The 18,246-nt window shown below is 38.8% G+C and overlaps 1 protein-coding gene across 2 annotated transcripts in view; it reads left to right on the top strand.

Annotated features, from left to right (window-relative positions):
- Positions 1 to 14,418, top strand: part of slc7a11 (solute carrier family 7 member 11) — a 57,187-nt gene extending 42,769 nt beyond the window's left edge. The window contains exons 9-12 of one of the 2 annotated variants that reach the window (XR_009817354.2): positions 2,124 to 2,220; positions 4,306 to 4,455; positions 6,848 to 6,940; positions 13,151 to 14,418. Coding sequence is in view for 1 of the 2 variants with exons in the window: in XM_061979594.2 (XP_061835578.2) it covers positions 2,124 to 2,220; positions 4,306 to 4,455; positions 6,763 to 6,940; positions 13,151 to 13,206 (481 nt within the window). In the remaining variant the exon portion in view is untranslated. Of the gene's footprint in view, positions 1 to 2,123; positions 2,221 to 4,305; positions 4,456 to 6,762; positions 6,941 to 13,150 lie in introns of both variants that reach the window. The other variant, XM_061979594.2, reaches the window with a different exon arrangement.
- Positions 14,419 to 18,246: the final 3,828 nt, after the last annotated feature.

The raw sequence follows: 18,246 nt of genomic DNA, 5'->3' as shown, positions 1-18,246 counted from the left end.
ACAGTGATTTTCAGCTGCTGTACTGTGAGATACAGTCTGGTGTGCCGTGGGAGATTATATAATTTCACCTATTTGGGTTAAATATATTTTTTGCAAAGCAGTAATTATAGTCTGCAAATGATGTTGTTGAGTGTCGGTGCTGTCTAGAGCTCGGCAGGGAACCGTGTAATACTCTTCCATATCAGTAGGTGGCAGCCGGTAGCTAATTGCTTTGTAGATGTGGGAAACAGCGGGAGGCAGCGTGCAGGTAAAAAGGTGTCTAATGCTTAAACCAAAAATAAACAAAAGGTGAGTGCCCCTAAGAAAAGGTATTGAAGCTTAGGGAAGGCTATGCAGAACGAAACTAAAACTGAACTGGCTACAAAGTAAACAAAAACAGAATGCTGGACGACAGCAAAGACTTACGGTGGAGCAAAGACGGCGTCCACAATGCACATCCCAACATGACATGACAATCAACAATGTCCACACAGAGAAGGATAAAAACAACTGAAATATTCTTGATTGCTAAAACAAAGTAGATGCGGGAAATATCGCTCAAAGGAAGACATGAAATTGCTACAGGAAAATACGAAAACAAATACAAAAAGCCACCAAAATAGGAGCACAAGACAAGAACTAAAACACTACACACAGGAAAACGGCAAAAAAGTCAAAATAAGTCAGGGTGTGATGTGACAGGTGGTGACAGTACACCTACTTTGAGACAAGAGCTATATTCATGCATGCTTGGTTATGGTTTAAAGTCATATCCAACAATTGCGATAACGACTTTTTACTGTCAACTGAGTTTTGTTTTTTAATGATTTCTGCTGGTGGTGTGCCTCTGCATTTTTTCAACGCGAAAAATGTGCCTTGGCTCAAAAAAGGTTGAAAAACACCGATTTAGTATACAATATATTTATTTAACCTTTTTTTATCCAGGCTAAGGAAAATAAGAACACATTTTCATTTGCAATGCTGACATAGCAAAGAGGCAGGATTTACATGATAGAGATGTTAGAGTGTGATGATAATCCGTCATCATCTCTCATTTGCTCTCAACAGTTCACAAATGCTTTTAACGTGCGGGTGTAAATGTGTTGGTACTTAAATGAATGGACAAACACTTTTTAAGCAAAAACACACATGGAGATCGTCTGCAACTTGTGGACGACAGAGCAGACAGGGGACAATAACGGAGCCGATTTTGGGGTTTATTATTTAAAGTAAATTAAAACAGAACAGTAAATTGATAATTAGCACTCAGTAGAATAATAATAATACATTTGTTTTGTAAGGCGCCTTTCAAAGCACTCAATGTCACCGTAAATCACATAAAAGCAGCATAAAAAAAAAAAAAATTGAGGCAAAACAACAATTAAAAACAGAAATGTGCATCAGGCATACCTGCCTAACAGGTGGGTTTTGAGGTTAGTTTTAAAAATGAAAATATACTTAATGTTCCTTGTATTTTTACTGCCATCTAGTGTCTACTTTCAAGTATGTGTAGTATAAAAGGAGTAAAACATCAACACTGTATTGTATTCCAATTTGTGTTGGACTCCTGTGCTTTTTGAATTAAGGTAAAGGAAACCATAAAACAGTGCTAACAAATGATACAATCAAAAGTACATTTTTATGTTATTCAAAGGAAGACTGCATAGGTGTGAATGTGCAGCTTGTTTGTTTATGTGTCCTGTGATTGGCTGGCAACCAGTCCAGAGTGTACCGCCTCTCACTGGAAAACAGCTGGGATAGGCTTCAGCTTACCCGTGAGCCTAATGAGCACAAGAGGTATAGAAAGTAAATGTGACATACAAGAGCCCTGGTGATTCAATGGTGCATGCTTCTGCCATTCATTCAGGGATGGTTTGATTCCCATCCAAGGTTGTGTCAGGATGAACATTGGCCCGTAAAAACTGAGCAAAACCAATTCATCTGATTGACTTGCTATGGTGACTTCAACATGGAAAAAATGTGGCATACAATGACAGACCGAGGACGTCCTGTGAAATGGTGAAGTAATTGCAATAAATGCGGCTTGGAAATAATTTCTGCACACTTGTGAAACAAGTAAAGCTTATTGTGTTTTTTTAACAAAATAACTTAAATTTTAATTGCATTTTTTGTGTGTTCTGCAGAACGTTTTTGGTTGCATCACGTGAACGACAACTACCTGAGGTTTACTCAATGATTCACCTGCGTCGAAACACTCCAATACCTGCCGTCCTCATACTGGTCAGTTTACTGCCATCAAGGAAATATAAATGTGACAACAAAACATCAGAGGCATCAACTAGAGTCACAATTTTTATGATACTGGACTTGACTTGACAAAAGGGCTACAACTTACAACTATTTTGACAGTCGACGAGTCATATATGAACAATTACTCAACTAATCAGATTATAAAGCGTACACATTCAGTGGCTCTAATTCAGCACTCCTCTTTTTAATTTCAGCTTGAGATATTTTTAGGCATGTGCTAACAACAAAGATGACTACTTTATTACTAAATATGTATAAACCCCGTTTCCATATGAGTTGGGAAATTATGTTAGATGTAAATATAAACGGAATACAATGATTTGCGAATCGTTTTCAACCCATATTCAATTGAATGCACTACAAAGACAAGATATTTGATGTTCAAACTCATAAACTTTATTTTTTTTGGAAATAATAATTAACTTAGAATTTCATGGCTGCAACGCGTGCCTAAGTATTTGGGAAAGGGCATGTTCACCACTGAGTTACATCACATTTTCTTTTAACAACACTCAATAAACGATTGAGAACTGAGGAAACTAATTATTGAAGCTTTGAAAGTGGAATTCTTTCCTATTCTTGTTTTATGTAGAGCTTCAGTCGTTCAACAGTCCGGGGTCTCCGCTGTTGTATTTTACGCTTCATATTGTGCCACACATTTTCGATGGGAGACAGGTCTGGACTGCAGACGGGCCAAGAAAGTACCCGCACTCTTTTTTTTACGAAGCCACACTGTTGTAACACGTGCTGAATGTGGCTTGGCATTGTCTTGCTGAAATAAGCAGGGGCGTCCATGAAAAAGACGGCGCTTAGATGGCAGCATATGTTGTTCCAAAACCTGTATGTACCTTTCAGCATTAATGGTGCCTTCACAGATGTGTAAGTTACCCATGCCTTGGGCACTAATGCACCCCCATACCATCACAGATGCTGGCTTTTGAACTTTGCGTCGATAACAGTCTGGATGGTTCGCTTCCCCTTTGGTCCGGATGACACGATGTCGAATATTTCTAAAACAATTTGAAATGTGGACTCGTCAGACCACAGAACACTTTTCCACTTTGCATGAGTCCATCTTAGATGATCTCGGGCCCAGAGAAGCCGGCGGCGTTTCTGGATGTTGTTGATAAATGTCTTTCGCTTCGCATAGTAGAGCTTTAACTTGCACTTACAGATGTAGCGACAAACTGTATTTAGTGACAGTGGTTTTCTGAAGTGTTCCTGAGCCCATGTGGTGATATCCTTTAGAGATTGATGTCAGTTTTTGATACAATGCCGTCTGAGGGATCGAAGGTCACGGTCATTCAATGTTGGTTTCCGGCCATGCCGCTTACGTGGAGTGATCTCTCCAGATTCTCTGCACCTTTTGATGATATTATGGACCGTAGATGTTGAAATCCCTAAATTTCTTGCAATTGCACTTTGAGAAACGTTGTTCTTAAACTGTTTGACTATTTGCTCACGCAGTTGTGGACAAAGGGGTGTACCTCGCCCCATCCTTTCTTGTGAAAGACTGAGCATTTTTTGGGAAGCTGTTTTTATACCCAATCATGGCACCCACCTGTTCCCAATTAGCCTGCACACCTGTGGGATGTTCCAAATAAGCGTTTGATGAGCATTCCTCAACTTTATCAGTATTTATTGCCACCTTTCCCAACTTCTTTGTCACGTGTTGCTGGTATCAAATTCTAAAGTTAATGATTATTTGCAAAAAAACTAATGTTTATCAGTTTGAACATCAAATATGTTGTCTTTGTAGCATATTCAACTGAATATGGGTTGAAAATGATTTGCAAATCATTGTATTCCGTTTATATTTACATCTAACACAATTTCCCAACTCATATGAAAACGGGGTTTGTATATCTGCTTAAAAGGTACTACATTTGTAGTATAACAATATTAGAAAGTATCACCGTACCACATGTCCAGTCTTTCTCAAATGATGCTCTATCTGCTATGGTTTCCTTGCAACTGAGCAAAGGTCAGCACATCTGAAATAGGAATTCAAAATTCAAAAGCAGACTTCAACTGTGTAAAAAAATGTGTTTGCAGTATCCACTGACGCTTCTCCAGCTGTTCGTGGGAAACATCTACAGCCTGTTAAACTTCATGAGCTTCCTGCGGTGGCTATCGATTGGTGTGGTGGTGGTTGGTTTGGTCTACCTTCGATACACTCAGCCTGACCTGCCACGCCCCTTTAAGGTTAGTGTTGACACACTTTCCGCAACACAGCCAAAGAAGTCAAATGCTTTTTTTAATGAAACAAATATTACTAATAATTACCAGTACCAGCTTTTGCCATCCAAGCGTTGCATCAACTAAGACATGGGTGTCCAAACTGCGGCCCGTCAGGCCAAGTGCGCCCTGCCAGTGTCTTCAATGCGGCTCGCGAGATCTCACAAGTTTAACCAAAAGGAATTCTTATGCCTAAACTCTGTTGCCCCTGGGAATTGAATTGGAACAAGCGTGCCGCCCACCGGTGGAAAAAGACAGAATTTATGATCAATAACCATGAGTTTCATTTAGAAGGAACTTGAGCTCATGGTATAAATTAACTATAACCATCTGTCATCTGTCAAGTTCCCCTCTAATGCAGTAAGAAATATGTGGGAGTGTCGTGCATTGAGAGGCAGAGATGTGGGCTATAGAGGCTGAGATGCCTCGGAGTGGTGGACAATTAGCATTATGTGAATATTCATCTTTACACATGGGGGGAGAGGTTTTTCGCTCACATTTACATTTAGATTTAAGATTTAGATTTAGATTTAGGATTTAGGTTTAGATTTAACATTTAGCTTTAGATGTAAAATTTAGATTCAACATTAAGATTTAACATTTGGATTTAGATTATACATTTAGATTGTATTACAATTTCAATTACAAATAAAGTTAACATTTAATTTAAACTTAAGTGTGATGAAAATGAACTAATTATGAGAAAAGTGGTGTAAATGTGATAAAAGTGAGTCTAATTTGTGGAAAATTAGCTGAATGTGAGAAAAATATCTGCTACAAAAGTGTGCCTGAGTTTTTAGACTCGAGACCCCATAATAATGTACGAAAAGCCGATCAATCAAATCTTTTATTCTGTGTAGCCACAACGTGAAGTGTTTATATGGTAAAATTGATACACTTTTGTACCAAACGGAATATTCTGCACTGAAAAATTAAATGTACCATCACACCAATATTTGACACAGACAGAAACTGAATCACAGGACTAACGAAAAAACAGGATCTCGGGATTAAGGGTTGCGGTGCTAGGTCCATTTCTAAGGTGGTACTGTCAACTGACAGAGGTGGAGACAAAGGAAGGAGCAGCCAAAAGCAGGTAGGAGGAGCACAAAGCACGAAACAGAATTCCTTAAAAAATCCAATAAGCACCCGCACATGAAACATGGAGAACACAAAGCGCATATGCACTGCATTTAGCAAAAATCTGCCAGAGACTAAACGTCAATTCACACAAACTAATGAGACAACATAAATAGGGACGGGTACCGAATTCAGTACTTGTCGGGACTGACACAATTCTGTCAGTAATACCAAGTATTGATTCACGTAAAATCCAACAGTACCATATTTCGATACCTTTGATGCAGGTGATGTCACGTCCGATTGCAGACTCGGCACCAGTTCAAGCTCTTGGCGCAGAGAAGCGTATTCGTAATGGACTGCCTCTAATTAATGTTGCAATTTTTCATGACACCAAAACAAGCATTCCTAATAGAAAACATTCAAAACTAAAGTTCCCCTTCTCAAAATGTGCTTGCTCGATGTTAATTTACTTAGGATATTCCATATACATGCTACTGATTAACATTAGTGGTTTTACATGGTGATATCAACACTTCCAAATTAGGTTATGAAAACTAAAACTAAGAAACATGCTACAATCCAACAGCTAATGTGTAATAAGCACAATACTTTAACAGTATGAGCACTTTGTAAGACTCAACAAAATACAAGGCTGGCACATTTAACAGTCGAGACTGGTAGCTGGAGTTACACAACCAAGGAGCATTCTGTGTAGCCAGTGACACATCAACAAAGAGAGCAAAGTTTCATCTTTCTGGCATGACAGTATGAATTTCTATCTCACTCTATTATTTTCTAAAGACAGAGCATACACTAGAGATGCTACATATGGGCAACACACATGGCTGAGTAAGATTACCTTTGGAAGTCAAACAGAGACAGTGCCATGTATGACAAAGACCTGTACAAAACCAGTACCTAAAGTCCAGTTTTGGGTATATATCAGTCAACTCTGACAACCACCTGTTCTGTTCACTGTGATTATACAAGTGTGTTGTGAACCAACTTCCGAGTCTTTCTTGCTGTCAGCAAAAATTATCCCAGCTTGCATAAAATGTGGGGTTGTAAAGTTCCCCCCTATCATCAGTGTGATAACTAAAAGCTATTGTGTTGTGTTAATGTAAAAAACTGTTGGAGAATCTCAGAAATTATGTAATGCAATATTGTTATTTTCTCTTGCCTTCTCCCAAGGTGCCGATCTTCATCCCGGTGGTGTTTAGTTTGACTTGCTTCTTCATGGTTTTCCTCTCTCTATACTCGGACCCAATCAACACAGGAACTGGATTTGCCATTTCCCTAACAGGGATCCCGGCCTACTACATCTTTATTCACTTTGACTGGAAGCCTAAGTGGTTAAAGAGGGCTTTAGGTAAGTCTCAAGTAGTGATTTAATCTTTAGAATAATAGGCATTAGGGATGTACTTCCGATTGGTTGATTTAGTGAGGTCCTCGGCTTGACCCAACCGGGGTTGGCATCAGCTCTAGTTGCGCACTGAGTAGACAATCCATTACGATTCTCTCTTTTAGGAGGGCCGAGTCCTCCCACATCCTTTTATTCTAAGGGTGACTAAAATGAAGAGGGGTGACTAGAATTTAACAATTTATTCTACAAAACAGGAGTAAGTACAAACAACAGAGTGTTACCAGGCTTGAAGCGAGAGTGAACAAGCTATCAGAAGGTCGAAGCAGTCTCTCTAAAGATGGCTACCTTCTTCATTTTCTTTGGGCCTCCTTCGTCACCCCGCCTATAGTTGAAGTAACACTGAACTTGTGTGCGCCACAGAATGGTATCTCCTGACATCATTAATAATGACATACTGTATGTGTGTGAGTGCATAGATAAAAACACAGGGTATATTCATTGTGTTTATATCCTTGTGGCAGAACGAAGGCTACTTCTAAAGGCGATCTTATTTTTCCAAAAAGGAGGGATTTTTTTCCTCTTAACAGATCAAACTTGAGGAGGAAGTAAAAGTCATAATTAGGTTTCCTTAGATTAACCTGTGGATGGATCATTGTGCAGCGGGCTCTGTGTCCCGACTGCAGGCTACGGCCCAGCGGGGGCTCGTCCCAGTGTGTACCGTGGTCAATTTCCAGAGGGAGGAGGATGGTCAGAGTAATACCATTTGACTGCAAGTATGATAGTCAAATCAGACTTTTCCAAATTGTTGAACAGTCAACAATTCTAAGATACCCCTAATAGGCATATCATTAAAAGTGAACCATAAAGTAGATTATCAGGCCATGTTAATCCAAAAAGGTTCACTCTTGGCAGCTGGACTCTTCTTGTAGTTGAAGTTTCACCTTTAATCCAAAAAGCTTCTTCAGTTCAGCTCAGTCTTCAGTTTTCAATGAAAAACATGTTGTTTTTGGTGGTTTTTCAATAGAATTAGACACCAAAAGCAGAGACAAAGGCAGCAAATATATTTTTACAAAGCAGAGACAAAGGCAACGGTTACATTTTTACAAAACATTTTAAACGGAGAAGAACAGTACAATGTGTAAGAGGAATTCAACAAATGCATCATTTGAAGGGGAATTCAACAAATGCATCATTTGAAGTTATGAATTCAACAAATGCATCATTTGAAGTTTACTTTACAAGGACAGAACATTCCATCATTTGATGGTAGGGTTATTCTAACAAAGTGAGACAGAATATTAGGACTGACTGTTCAACAATTCAATTCAGAGGAGTCTGATTCGACTATCAACCTCCCAGTCAAAACCTTCAGCCATCGAACCCCCATCGTCCCTCTGTGACAAAGATGGGGGAAGCTCGATTCGTACCAGAAAGTCTCAAGTTTCTGGATGACCACTCTACCACCTTAGCCACGTCACACCTTTGTAATATTGTGTTGCATCAATAAATATGTGGGAGAAGTAAATACAATTTGTGGTTGTAAAATTGAAAGAACAAATGCATTTAGCAACAAACATAAACATTTTAATATGTTGACAGATTAATGACCTTAATGAGCCCGTTCTGTACATAATTCAGTACAGCCTTCAATATGTTTATTTAATAAAATATCTGAATTAGAGTATTCTTAGAGAATGAAAAGTAGTTGTGCCTTGGACCAATATTCATATCGGCACGATTTCATTAAAAAAAACAAGTATCTGATGTGATGGGCTTGCATGTAAGATTGGTCTTTTCTTGTATTTAGTCAAATCCTTTTAAAATGGTAAATATGGTAGGCTAAATGCTACTAGGAGCTAGCTGTTATGCAACAGCAAAGCACACAATAGCACATACGCTAAACAGACGTAATGCGGGTCTTTCATTGAACAACATTGCAGTAAAAGTTTTAAAGTGATTTTTTTATGATAACGGCAAAACAAGTGTTTGTGTGACGTCCTGCAGGTTCACTTCCTGTTGTAGACACCTTTATGTCATATTCCTCTGAGTATAGATCTAATACTCTATACCAGTCCTTCTCAATTATTTTCTGTCAAGTCCCCCCTAGGAAGAAGAAAATATTTTGCGCCCCCCCACTTTCCACTGTGACTATAAATAGTATAATTTGTCTATGAAATTGTTATAAGTATACCTCTGCATAACATTGTATGCTTATTAACATTAATGGAAACAACACACACCGGTCTTTCCTCGTCTCCCACCGTGGTTACAGTGAAGTCAAGTGCTACATACGCTTCATCATATTCTGGTACTGCAAAAAAGCATGTTCCCCAAGGTCACGCGCGCCCCACTATTTGAGAAGGATTGCTCTATACTAAGGCCCCGTTTACACTAAGCGGGATAAGGTTATCCAGGGTAAATCACACCTAACCTTATCCGTGTCCACACACAACAATGCCACCGTTTAAGACCCCCGCCCCCTAGTACGCATGCGCGGAAAATGCGCACGTCATAGTCACATCCAGTGTTGCTTTGTGTGCAAGTCCTTAAATTTTACTTATCTGAAAAATATCCAGTGTTGGGGTATTTCAATTAACTGGAATTCAGTGTGCTGTGGAGCCCTATTGTAGTGAATCACACCTGAGCCATCATGAATTAGTCAAATCTTTAATAAACACGTAAAAGTACACAATGTGACGAACATTTTACAACAATCAATCTCGGGATCTAGATATCTGGTCAGGACACTCCTCACTCTTTTGCCTTCACCTTCATTGTCCGTTCGTTTTTGGTGATTTTATATTCTCTGGACCTAGACGTTGTAGTAGTCACCCAAATATTTACTTGAGTAAAAGTAAAAAGTATGTTGTAAAAAAACTACTCAAGTACTGAGTAACTGATGAGTAAACTGTTCGTTTAATGATGACGGCAACAAATAATGCACAACAACATAAAAACCGCAATGAGCAAATTCAGAGCCAGGAATATCTCTTAAGCAACTAAAACAATATTTAATATATTAAATAATAATACATTAACATAAAAAAATTAAGGCAAATTGAGCCACAATAACTTAACAGCACCATAGGCTCAATAGGCAGAGATTACAAAGGAAAATAACAAGTTAGCCTTTACGCAAACCATAAACTGATAGGTGTGGGCTGCACCTGAGAACACACTGTGCACTTCTGATTGGTGTTTGTATGCATGTGTGTGTGTCTGTGTGTGTGTCTATAAGGCTGCAGTGCGTTAATAAATGTCCCCACACGATGTACATTTGACAGTGATTCATAGCAGGGAAGCTAACATCAGCCTACGGTGACAGCCAAAATATCTACTAACGTTACTTACCACAATGTGCTTCCTCAAATTTGACGTTGAGTTCATGTAAGCTTAAGCTTGTTGTTGTGACCGCGTGGCTCTGTTTGATTGGTGAAACAGAGTGAAACATGACCAGTGACTGTATTTGATTGGTGAAACGCAGACATGCGATAGATCCTACTTTGAAGGTCTGTCTGACAAACCAAAACAAACAAAGCGTGCATTAACAGATCGATAAAAATCAGTAGCGAGTAGCGAGCTGAATGTAGATAAATGGAGCGGAGTAAAAGTAGCGTTTGTTCTCTATAAATATACTCAAATAAAGGAAAAGTATGTTGCATTAAAACTACTCTTAGAAGTACAATTTATCCCAAAAGTTACTCAAGTAGATGTAACGGAGTAAATGTAGCGCGATACTACCCACCTCTGTCGACGACCAGGTAATACAAAGCACACGCTACCTTTTTTATCACATCCACGGGAGCTCGCATTGACTCTCCTTTGACAAATGGACAAAGTTTTTCGGTAAATAGAATCACAGCTGACCTCGACATTGGAAAGTTCTCTTGCCGTCTGAGAAGTGTTGTATTCGAAATAGCTGCAATTGCTTGCTCTTGAGGTATTCATGTGTGATTTCCACAAGCGTCTGTACAGACGGAAGGAAAAACACGGGCATGTCTGGATGACTCGCCTTCATATTTCCAGTGGTTAGTTCCGAGTTACGAAACCGCTTAATTATGAAGCTGGCTGTGGCACGTTCATTCTGACATCACTTCCTGTGTGGGGCGCAGTCTTTCTGGCGTCACTTCCTCTCCGAACTTAGTTTGTAAACGATCAATGAGTCCATACAAAGCTAGGAGCCGGAGATTCAAGAAATACACGGCGCACTTACCCGTGTAAAAAATTATCCAAGGAGGGTAACCTTAGACGATAGTTTAGTGTGGCTGAAACGGGGCTTACGCTAAATACTTATTCGTTTAAGGGGGTATCCGGCTTAGTGTAGACATAGCCTAAGAGAGCATGCCTGTCGGTTCAATGTATACAGTTGAATATCTTAGTTACTCAGACAGTAATGTGTTTGTACAAGTATAAATTGGGGTATGTTGCATGTAATGCGAAAAATTTTCAATTGTTTCTTGTATTCATGTTAGCATTTAAGGTAGCTAGCCAGTTATTAGCGTACTCCAGTAGCACCGGTCTGTGAGTTTATCTAAGTGTGGTTATTGATCATAGTTTTACGATCATTTTAACTTAAAACGGTGTTACAAACCAATGGCAATTTTACCTCAGTTTATCAGTAATATCGTTTATTATTAAATCACTAGTCTAAAGACATGTTTGTGTGTTCTGAGAGCAGCTGTGACTGCAGTGGAACTTAAGGATCCGTTGCTCACTGTGAAGACGCAATGCGGAGATCTGTCCTGCTTTCAATAAAACACAGTGAACATGTTCACAACCTCTTCTTGACTCCAGCTGTGCTTTGATCTGTGGAGTCAACTTTATAGTCTCATTGCACACAACTACACACAGTTACCACCGCACAATATCTATTCATTGCAGGCTTTTATAGGCCACATGAAATGCCAGATATACTGAAGGTCAAAGGTCAGTTTAACCCTAAATTGCAGATATGGACTATCTCAACCTAATCAGAATAAATAAATACCTTCTGAGGCCTAAAATAAAAGGCATACAACTAAAATGTGTTGTGCACACAAAATTGAAATAGTATTTTTTTGATCATACATTCATTAATTATGCTTCAATTGTATCCAGCCATTTCACAACTCCCACTTCCTTTAATCAGACTTCCTTGTACAGAAAACCGTGGCATTATTTATGCACCACTAACTAGCTGCAGATGGCACATATGTGGCCAATCATACTGAGTTTAAGAACTTTGTCACATCTCGCTTTGATTATTTTGTGAGGACCTTTGTAAGAACACATCTTAGAATATTGGAACGTTGGTGCACCATAAAAGAGCAAAACCATTTTTGTGTGGGAATGTGCCCCTTTCCTGTTAGAGAATAAACAGTTTGGGTGTGGCACCAAGCATTCAGACGAGACCTGCTCGGATGAGGTAAACCGTCATCTGAGAAAAAATTGAACAGTCAATTGAATGCCCTGAGAATATAGTAATCTCATGAATGAAACATCCAAATATATTTTTTTAGAATACTTTAGTTAATCAGACCCAGTGTTGTACAGTTAGGAAATGTCATATCCTGTAGATTTTGAGCATGAGAAGTCAATTTTATGGACAGTTAGAAACAATATCAATACAAAATCCAGGTGTATCTATGTAATAGTATCAATGAATTTCTAAATGAGTGAAAAACTCAATGGATATTTTCTTATTCATCAGGTCATTGTATTCTCTGAACATTCAATTGATCACAACTGGACTGATAAGACGTTTGGCCTCTCATCTGAGTCGACTTCATCAGTTCATCCTCGTAGACTTAGATTGGTCCGATCTAGTCTGAGCGCTGGTATTTATACTCTAACAGGCGAAGGACGTGCTCACTACAAGAGAGCAAAATCATTCTTACCCGAGCACACACTCCTGTTAAGAGTACAGTATGCATTGTTTTGGCTTTGGCACCAGCATCTAGACTAGATCTGACCAATCTAAGCCTGCAAACCTACAAATCCTCCTCAGATGAGAGGCCAAACTTCTTCTTAGACAAACTGAACGGTTAGTACCACTAATCGCAAGTTGGGAGCTAGCAGTACTAATCGCTAGCTGAGGTGTCCAGACTGTTGACAAGAAAATATGTGGTGTGAATAACTATATACATAACATTATTTTAAAGTAGCTTAAGTGAGTTTATTCTTTGAATATCGCAATTGATATTGATTTATTCATTCATGTTTTCTTTCTGTCTGTAGATTCTATCAACAGAACCCTACAGATTCTCCTGGAGGTGGTTCCTGCTGACCAATAACTGCATGCGCATCCCACATTATATACAACAAACACACATTCCTACAATAAACGCACATTCATACAATAAATACACATTAACACAATAAACACTCATTAATACAATAAATAAATATTACAACTTCTGTGCGTAAACGGAATCAGTGATTGTGATACACCAGTAATAAAATACCCTGTTCTTATTAGGAATGTAGCGGTACTGGAAAGATTGCAGTATTTCAGTTTCAATAAGCTAGCAATAATGCTTTGACGTGTGACAGTATCAACTGAGAACTGGGAGTACTTTCATTAGTGTAGCTTTTTTGGCACTATTTCGAAATTACCATATTTTTCGGAGTATAAGTCGCACTGGAGTATAAGCCGCACCAGCCGAAAATGCATAATAAAGAAGGAAAAAAATATATATACCGGTAAGTCGCATTTTTTGGGAAAATGTATTTGATAAAACCCAACACCAAGAATAGACATTTGATAGGCAATTTAAGATAAATAAAGAATAGTGAACAACCGGCTGAATAAGTGTACGTTATATGACGCATAAATAACCAACTGAGAACGTGCCTGGTATGTTAACGTAACATATTATGGTAAGAGTCATTCAAATAACTATAACATATAGAACATGCTATACATTTACCAAACAATCTGTCACTCCTAATCGCTAAATCCCATGAAATCTTATACGTCTAGTCTCTTACGTGAATGAGCTAAATAATGTTATTTGATATTTTACGGTAATGTGTTAATAATTTCACACCAAGTCGCTCAAGAGTATAAGTCGCACCCCTGGCCAAACTATGAAAAAAACTGCGACTTGTAGTCAGAAAAATACGGTAATTTAAAAAACACTTTGCAGACAGTCCCAGAAAGAATACAAACAATATGATAAGGTCCATCACACATAAATTATTGATGTAAATCCAAGAAGCAAGGAAACATCAAATTGTGATTTAATTTAACTAAGTTTTCCTCATGACAACTTAATACTACCATAAATATGAATACAACATTTGTGCTTAATTAGAGTACGTACATGTGTTTATCATTAACATTACAGGCACTTAATTTTTCACATTAAGGCATATTTCCCAAGTCATATTTTTATTCGAGAATACTGCAATAAGATGATCATTTTGTTACTTCTCTCGTCATTATCCACAAAAAACGTCATTTGGAGTGCTGTTGTATATTTTACTCAAGCAATGAGTATATTTTACACCTGTACAATATTACAGATATACACATTTCATTACATAGAAATGTTTTGTTTTCTTGTATTTGTTTATTAAAAACATTTTACAATTTGAGTGGATTTTGTTGGCCAAAAAGGTCTTCCAAAGTCATGATGAAAATGATGAGGGTATGAGGTAGGTTTCATAATTTGTTGGACATTGCTGCGTCCGGGACGGGCATCAGGACGTTAATTGCTCTGTTGATTGCTGTTCTGAATATTGCTGGGCTGGGTTTGGTTTTGAAATTGGAATTGTATTACTATGGTATTTTTGTGTATTATTTTGTTGAGCTGACTAATTAAAAAAAAAGAAAAAAAAAGGAAGTTAAGGGGCTACGAATGTTGTGCTGAAGGAAAAAAATACACATTTCCTTTGGCCTAGTAAGTCAAAGTGCTAGTATTATTGCACATCGTCCTATTACATAAGTAGTTAGCAATAACAGATGTAATTACGCATTGGAAAATTGGACCTAAAAAGCTAACATTAGTGTATTTATGTATGAAATATTGCACAAAATATGAATACATAACTTTTAGAATGGAAATAGTAATCCACAGATATCTATTGGAACTAATGTCAAGTATTTTTAGCTTTTTTATATATCCATGCCCCTGTCCTTAAAGGCTTACTGAAAGCCACTACTACCGACCACGCAGTCTGATAGTTTATATATCAATGATGAAATCTTAACATTGCAACACATGCCAATACGGCCGGGTTAGCTTACTAAAGTGCAATTTTTAATTTTGCGTGAAATATCCTGCTGAAAACGTCTCGGTATGATGACGTCTGCGCGTGACGTCACGGATTGTAGAGGACATTTTGGGACAGCATGGTGGCCAGCTATTAAGTCGTCTGTTTTCATCGCAAAATTCCACAGTATTCTGGACATCTGTGTTGGTGAATCTTTTGCAATTTGTTCAATGAACAATGGAGACAGCAAAGAAAAAAGCTGTAGGTGGGAAGCGGTGTATTGGGGCAGGTGTTGTGCTGGATAACGCACCCCCGCCGTAGAATGCACCCCTTGACTGGTGTGCCGGATAACACAGCCAGTGTTTCATTGTTTACATTCCTGGAAGATGACAGTCAAGCTTTACCATTGGCCTGTGGAGAACTGGGACAACAGAGACTCTTACCAGGAGGACTTTGAGTTGGATACGCAGACGCGGTACCGTGAGTACGCATGCAGCTGCGGCTTCCAAACATTTGATCGCTTGCCCGTACGTGCGTGCCGCTATGTGCATGTCACGTATGTAACTTTGGGGACTTTGGGGAAATATATGTGCTGTACGAACTCTGGGGAGGTGAACGGTACTTTGGGCTGTGGGATTGAGTGTTTTGTGCAGGTGTTTGAGTTGTATTGGCGGGTTATATGGACGGGAGGGGGGAGGTGTTTGTTATGCGGGATTAATTTGTGGCGTATTAAATATAAGCCTGGTTGTGTTGTGGCTAATAGAGTATATATGTCTTGTGTTTATTTACTGTTTTAGTCATTCCCAGCTGAATATCAGGTCCCACCCGCCTCTCACAGCATCTTCCCTATCTGAATCGCTCCCCCTGCCCTCTAGTCCTTCACTCTCACTTTCCTCATTAACGAATCTTTCATCCTCGCTCAAATTAATGGGGAAATCGTCGCTTTCTCGGTCCGAATCGCTCTCGCTGCTGGTGGCCATGATTGTAAACAATGTGCAGATGTGAGGAGTTCCGCAACCTGTGACGTCACGCTACTCGTCTGCTACTTGCGGTACAGGCAAGGCTTTTTTATCAGCGACCAAAAGTTGCGAACTTTATCGTCGATGTTTTCTACTAAATCCTTTCAGCAAAAATATGGCAATATCGCGAATTGATCAAGTATGACACATAGAATGGACCTGCTATCCCCGTTTAAATAAGAAAATCGCATTTCAGTAGGCCTTTAAATGTGATGTATCACCTCTAACCCATCAGATACTAAAGCCAACAAAAAGCCCACTACTAGCAAAATGAGCAAAAAACAAAAAAGGGAAAAGGCCAGGGGCTCCCACTAATTGAATGTTATGGTGAGTTTTTTCATATATCTATTTTTCATGCACTTATTTGCTATATTTATCTGCCACACATGGAAGTCCCGTCCGTGAAAAATAATGCCTACATTAAACCGGTCCCTGGTGCAAAAAAAAGGTTAGGGACCCCTGATCTATAGATCTAATTTTGGTTGGTAAATGAGAGACGATGAGAGATCATCATCACACTTCAACATCTCTAACATGTAAAAGCTGTTTCTAAAATATGTTTAATAATGGTCTTACCCAGGGCCGGCCCGTGGCATAGGCCGTATAGGCAAATGCTAAGGGCGCCGTCCATCAGGGGGCGCCACGCCAGTGCCACAAATGTTGGAGAAAAAAAAAAAAAAAAAAAAAAAAAAAAAAAAGTTGGTATTATTATTTCTAAATACAAAAAATAATCCCACGTTAATTAAAATGCAAAGTAAAGCCTATTTAATAGAAAAATTATTTGTTACAACATTACGCCCCCCCCCCCCCCCCCCCCCCGCTCGGTGCGCCCCCTCCCTTCCCGTATCATGACTCTTTTTGGACGTCACCACATCAAAAAATCAACACAAGATGTCAAAACGGCCCAAACTGTCAGGTGCCCAGGGAAGAAAAAAGAGAAAAGAAGAGGAGTAGAAACGAGAAAAGACAGAGTTAGCAGGTAGGTAACGTTAGCCTACATGAAATTATTTGTCTGTTACAGAATGTGATAGTAACCTGGCTTTTTAGCATTAAGCTAATGTTACATGATTCGGCAATTGCTAATCAATAAATAGCTAGTTCCGTTTTAACGTCGGGTTAATATTGTGGAGGGGGCTCAATTGTTATGGAAAATAATAATGTAACGTTAGGTAATTACAGTACTCACCTTACATTCCTCAGGGACATTTGTATTAGATCTTTTAAGCAGGTGTTTTTTGTTTACATTGTTATTGCCTTCTGGTTAGCTAATGTTTGCCCTGCAGGTAATAGTCACTTGTCCACCCCTTTATATATTAGGTATAGTTGTAAGTAAAAAAAAAAAGGTCAAAGACAAAGCTATTCGGTTTCTTGTGAGTATATACACTTCACTGCCGATGTGGGGGGGCGCCACCTAAAATCTTGCCTATGGCGCCAGATTGGTTAGGGCCGGGCCTGGTCTTACCCTGTATAAGTAAATGTTACATAAATCTATAATTACATGTAAACAGAAAGTAAATATATACTATACATATATACTATCAGAAGGCTTAGCGCTGTAGAAAGGAACAGGATGTACGTCTGAGCTATGCGGGAGGACGACAATTGTGTCCTTTGATCAAAACAAATACATTTTTACACGTTATTGGTATGGTACTGCTTTGTCTACACAAGAAACAAACATACATTTTGATTAGACAGTTAGGACTGCTCAGAGACAAATTTGCTTGGTTAAAATGATGCTGGTTAGCCAACATGTAAGGAAGTTGAGACATTGGACAAAGTTGCAAACACCGAAGGGACTGAATTGTTGTTTTTAGTGCATGTAAACACGGGCACTGATATTGCAGTTTAATTTTTTAAAAGCGGATAAATGAGACCACGTCCCCAACTACTCATGTGCTTTCAAAATGATCACGCCGCAGTGATCAAATATCATAAATAAAATTTGAAGCTGAGCGTTCATACAAGCAGTGATGAAAAAAACAGTCTTGATCTGGCTGGTAAACACAATCTCATATTCTGATTAGAGTTTGTTAATTAGTGCAAGTGAGCAGCAAGGAGGTGATGTTTCTATGTGTATGCACAGCTGTCAGAGCA

The sequence above is a fragment of the Nerophis lumbriciformis genome, linkage group LG19, assembly GCF_033978685.3.
Source record: "Nerophis lumbriciformis linkage group LG19, RoL_Nlum_v2.1, whole genome shotgun sequence".
In the NCBI taxonomy this organism is placed as follows: Eukaryota; Metazoa; Chordata; class Actinopteri; order Syngnathiformes; family Syngnathidae; genus Nerophis; species Nerophis lumbriciformis.
This window is presented reverse-complemented; position numbering and strand designations above follow the sequence as displayed.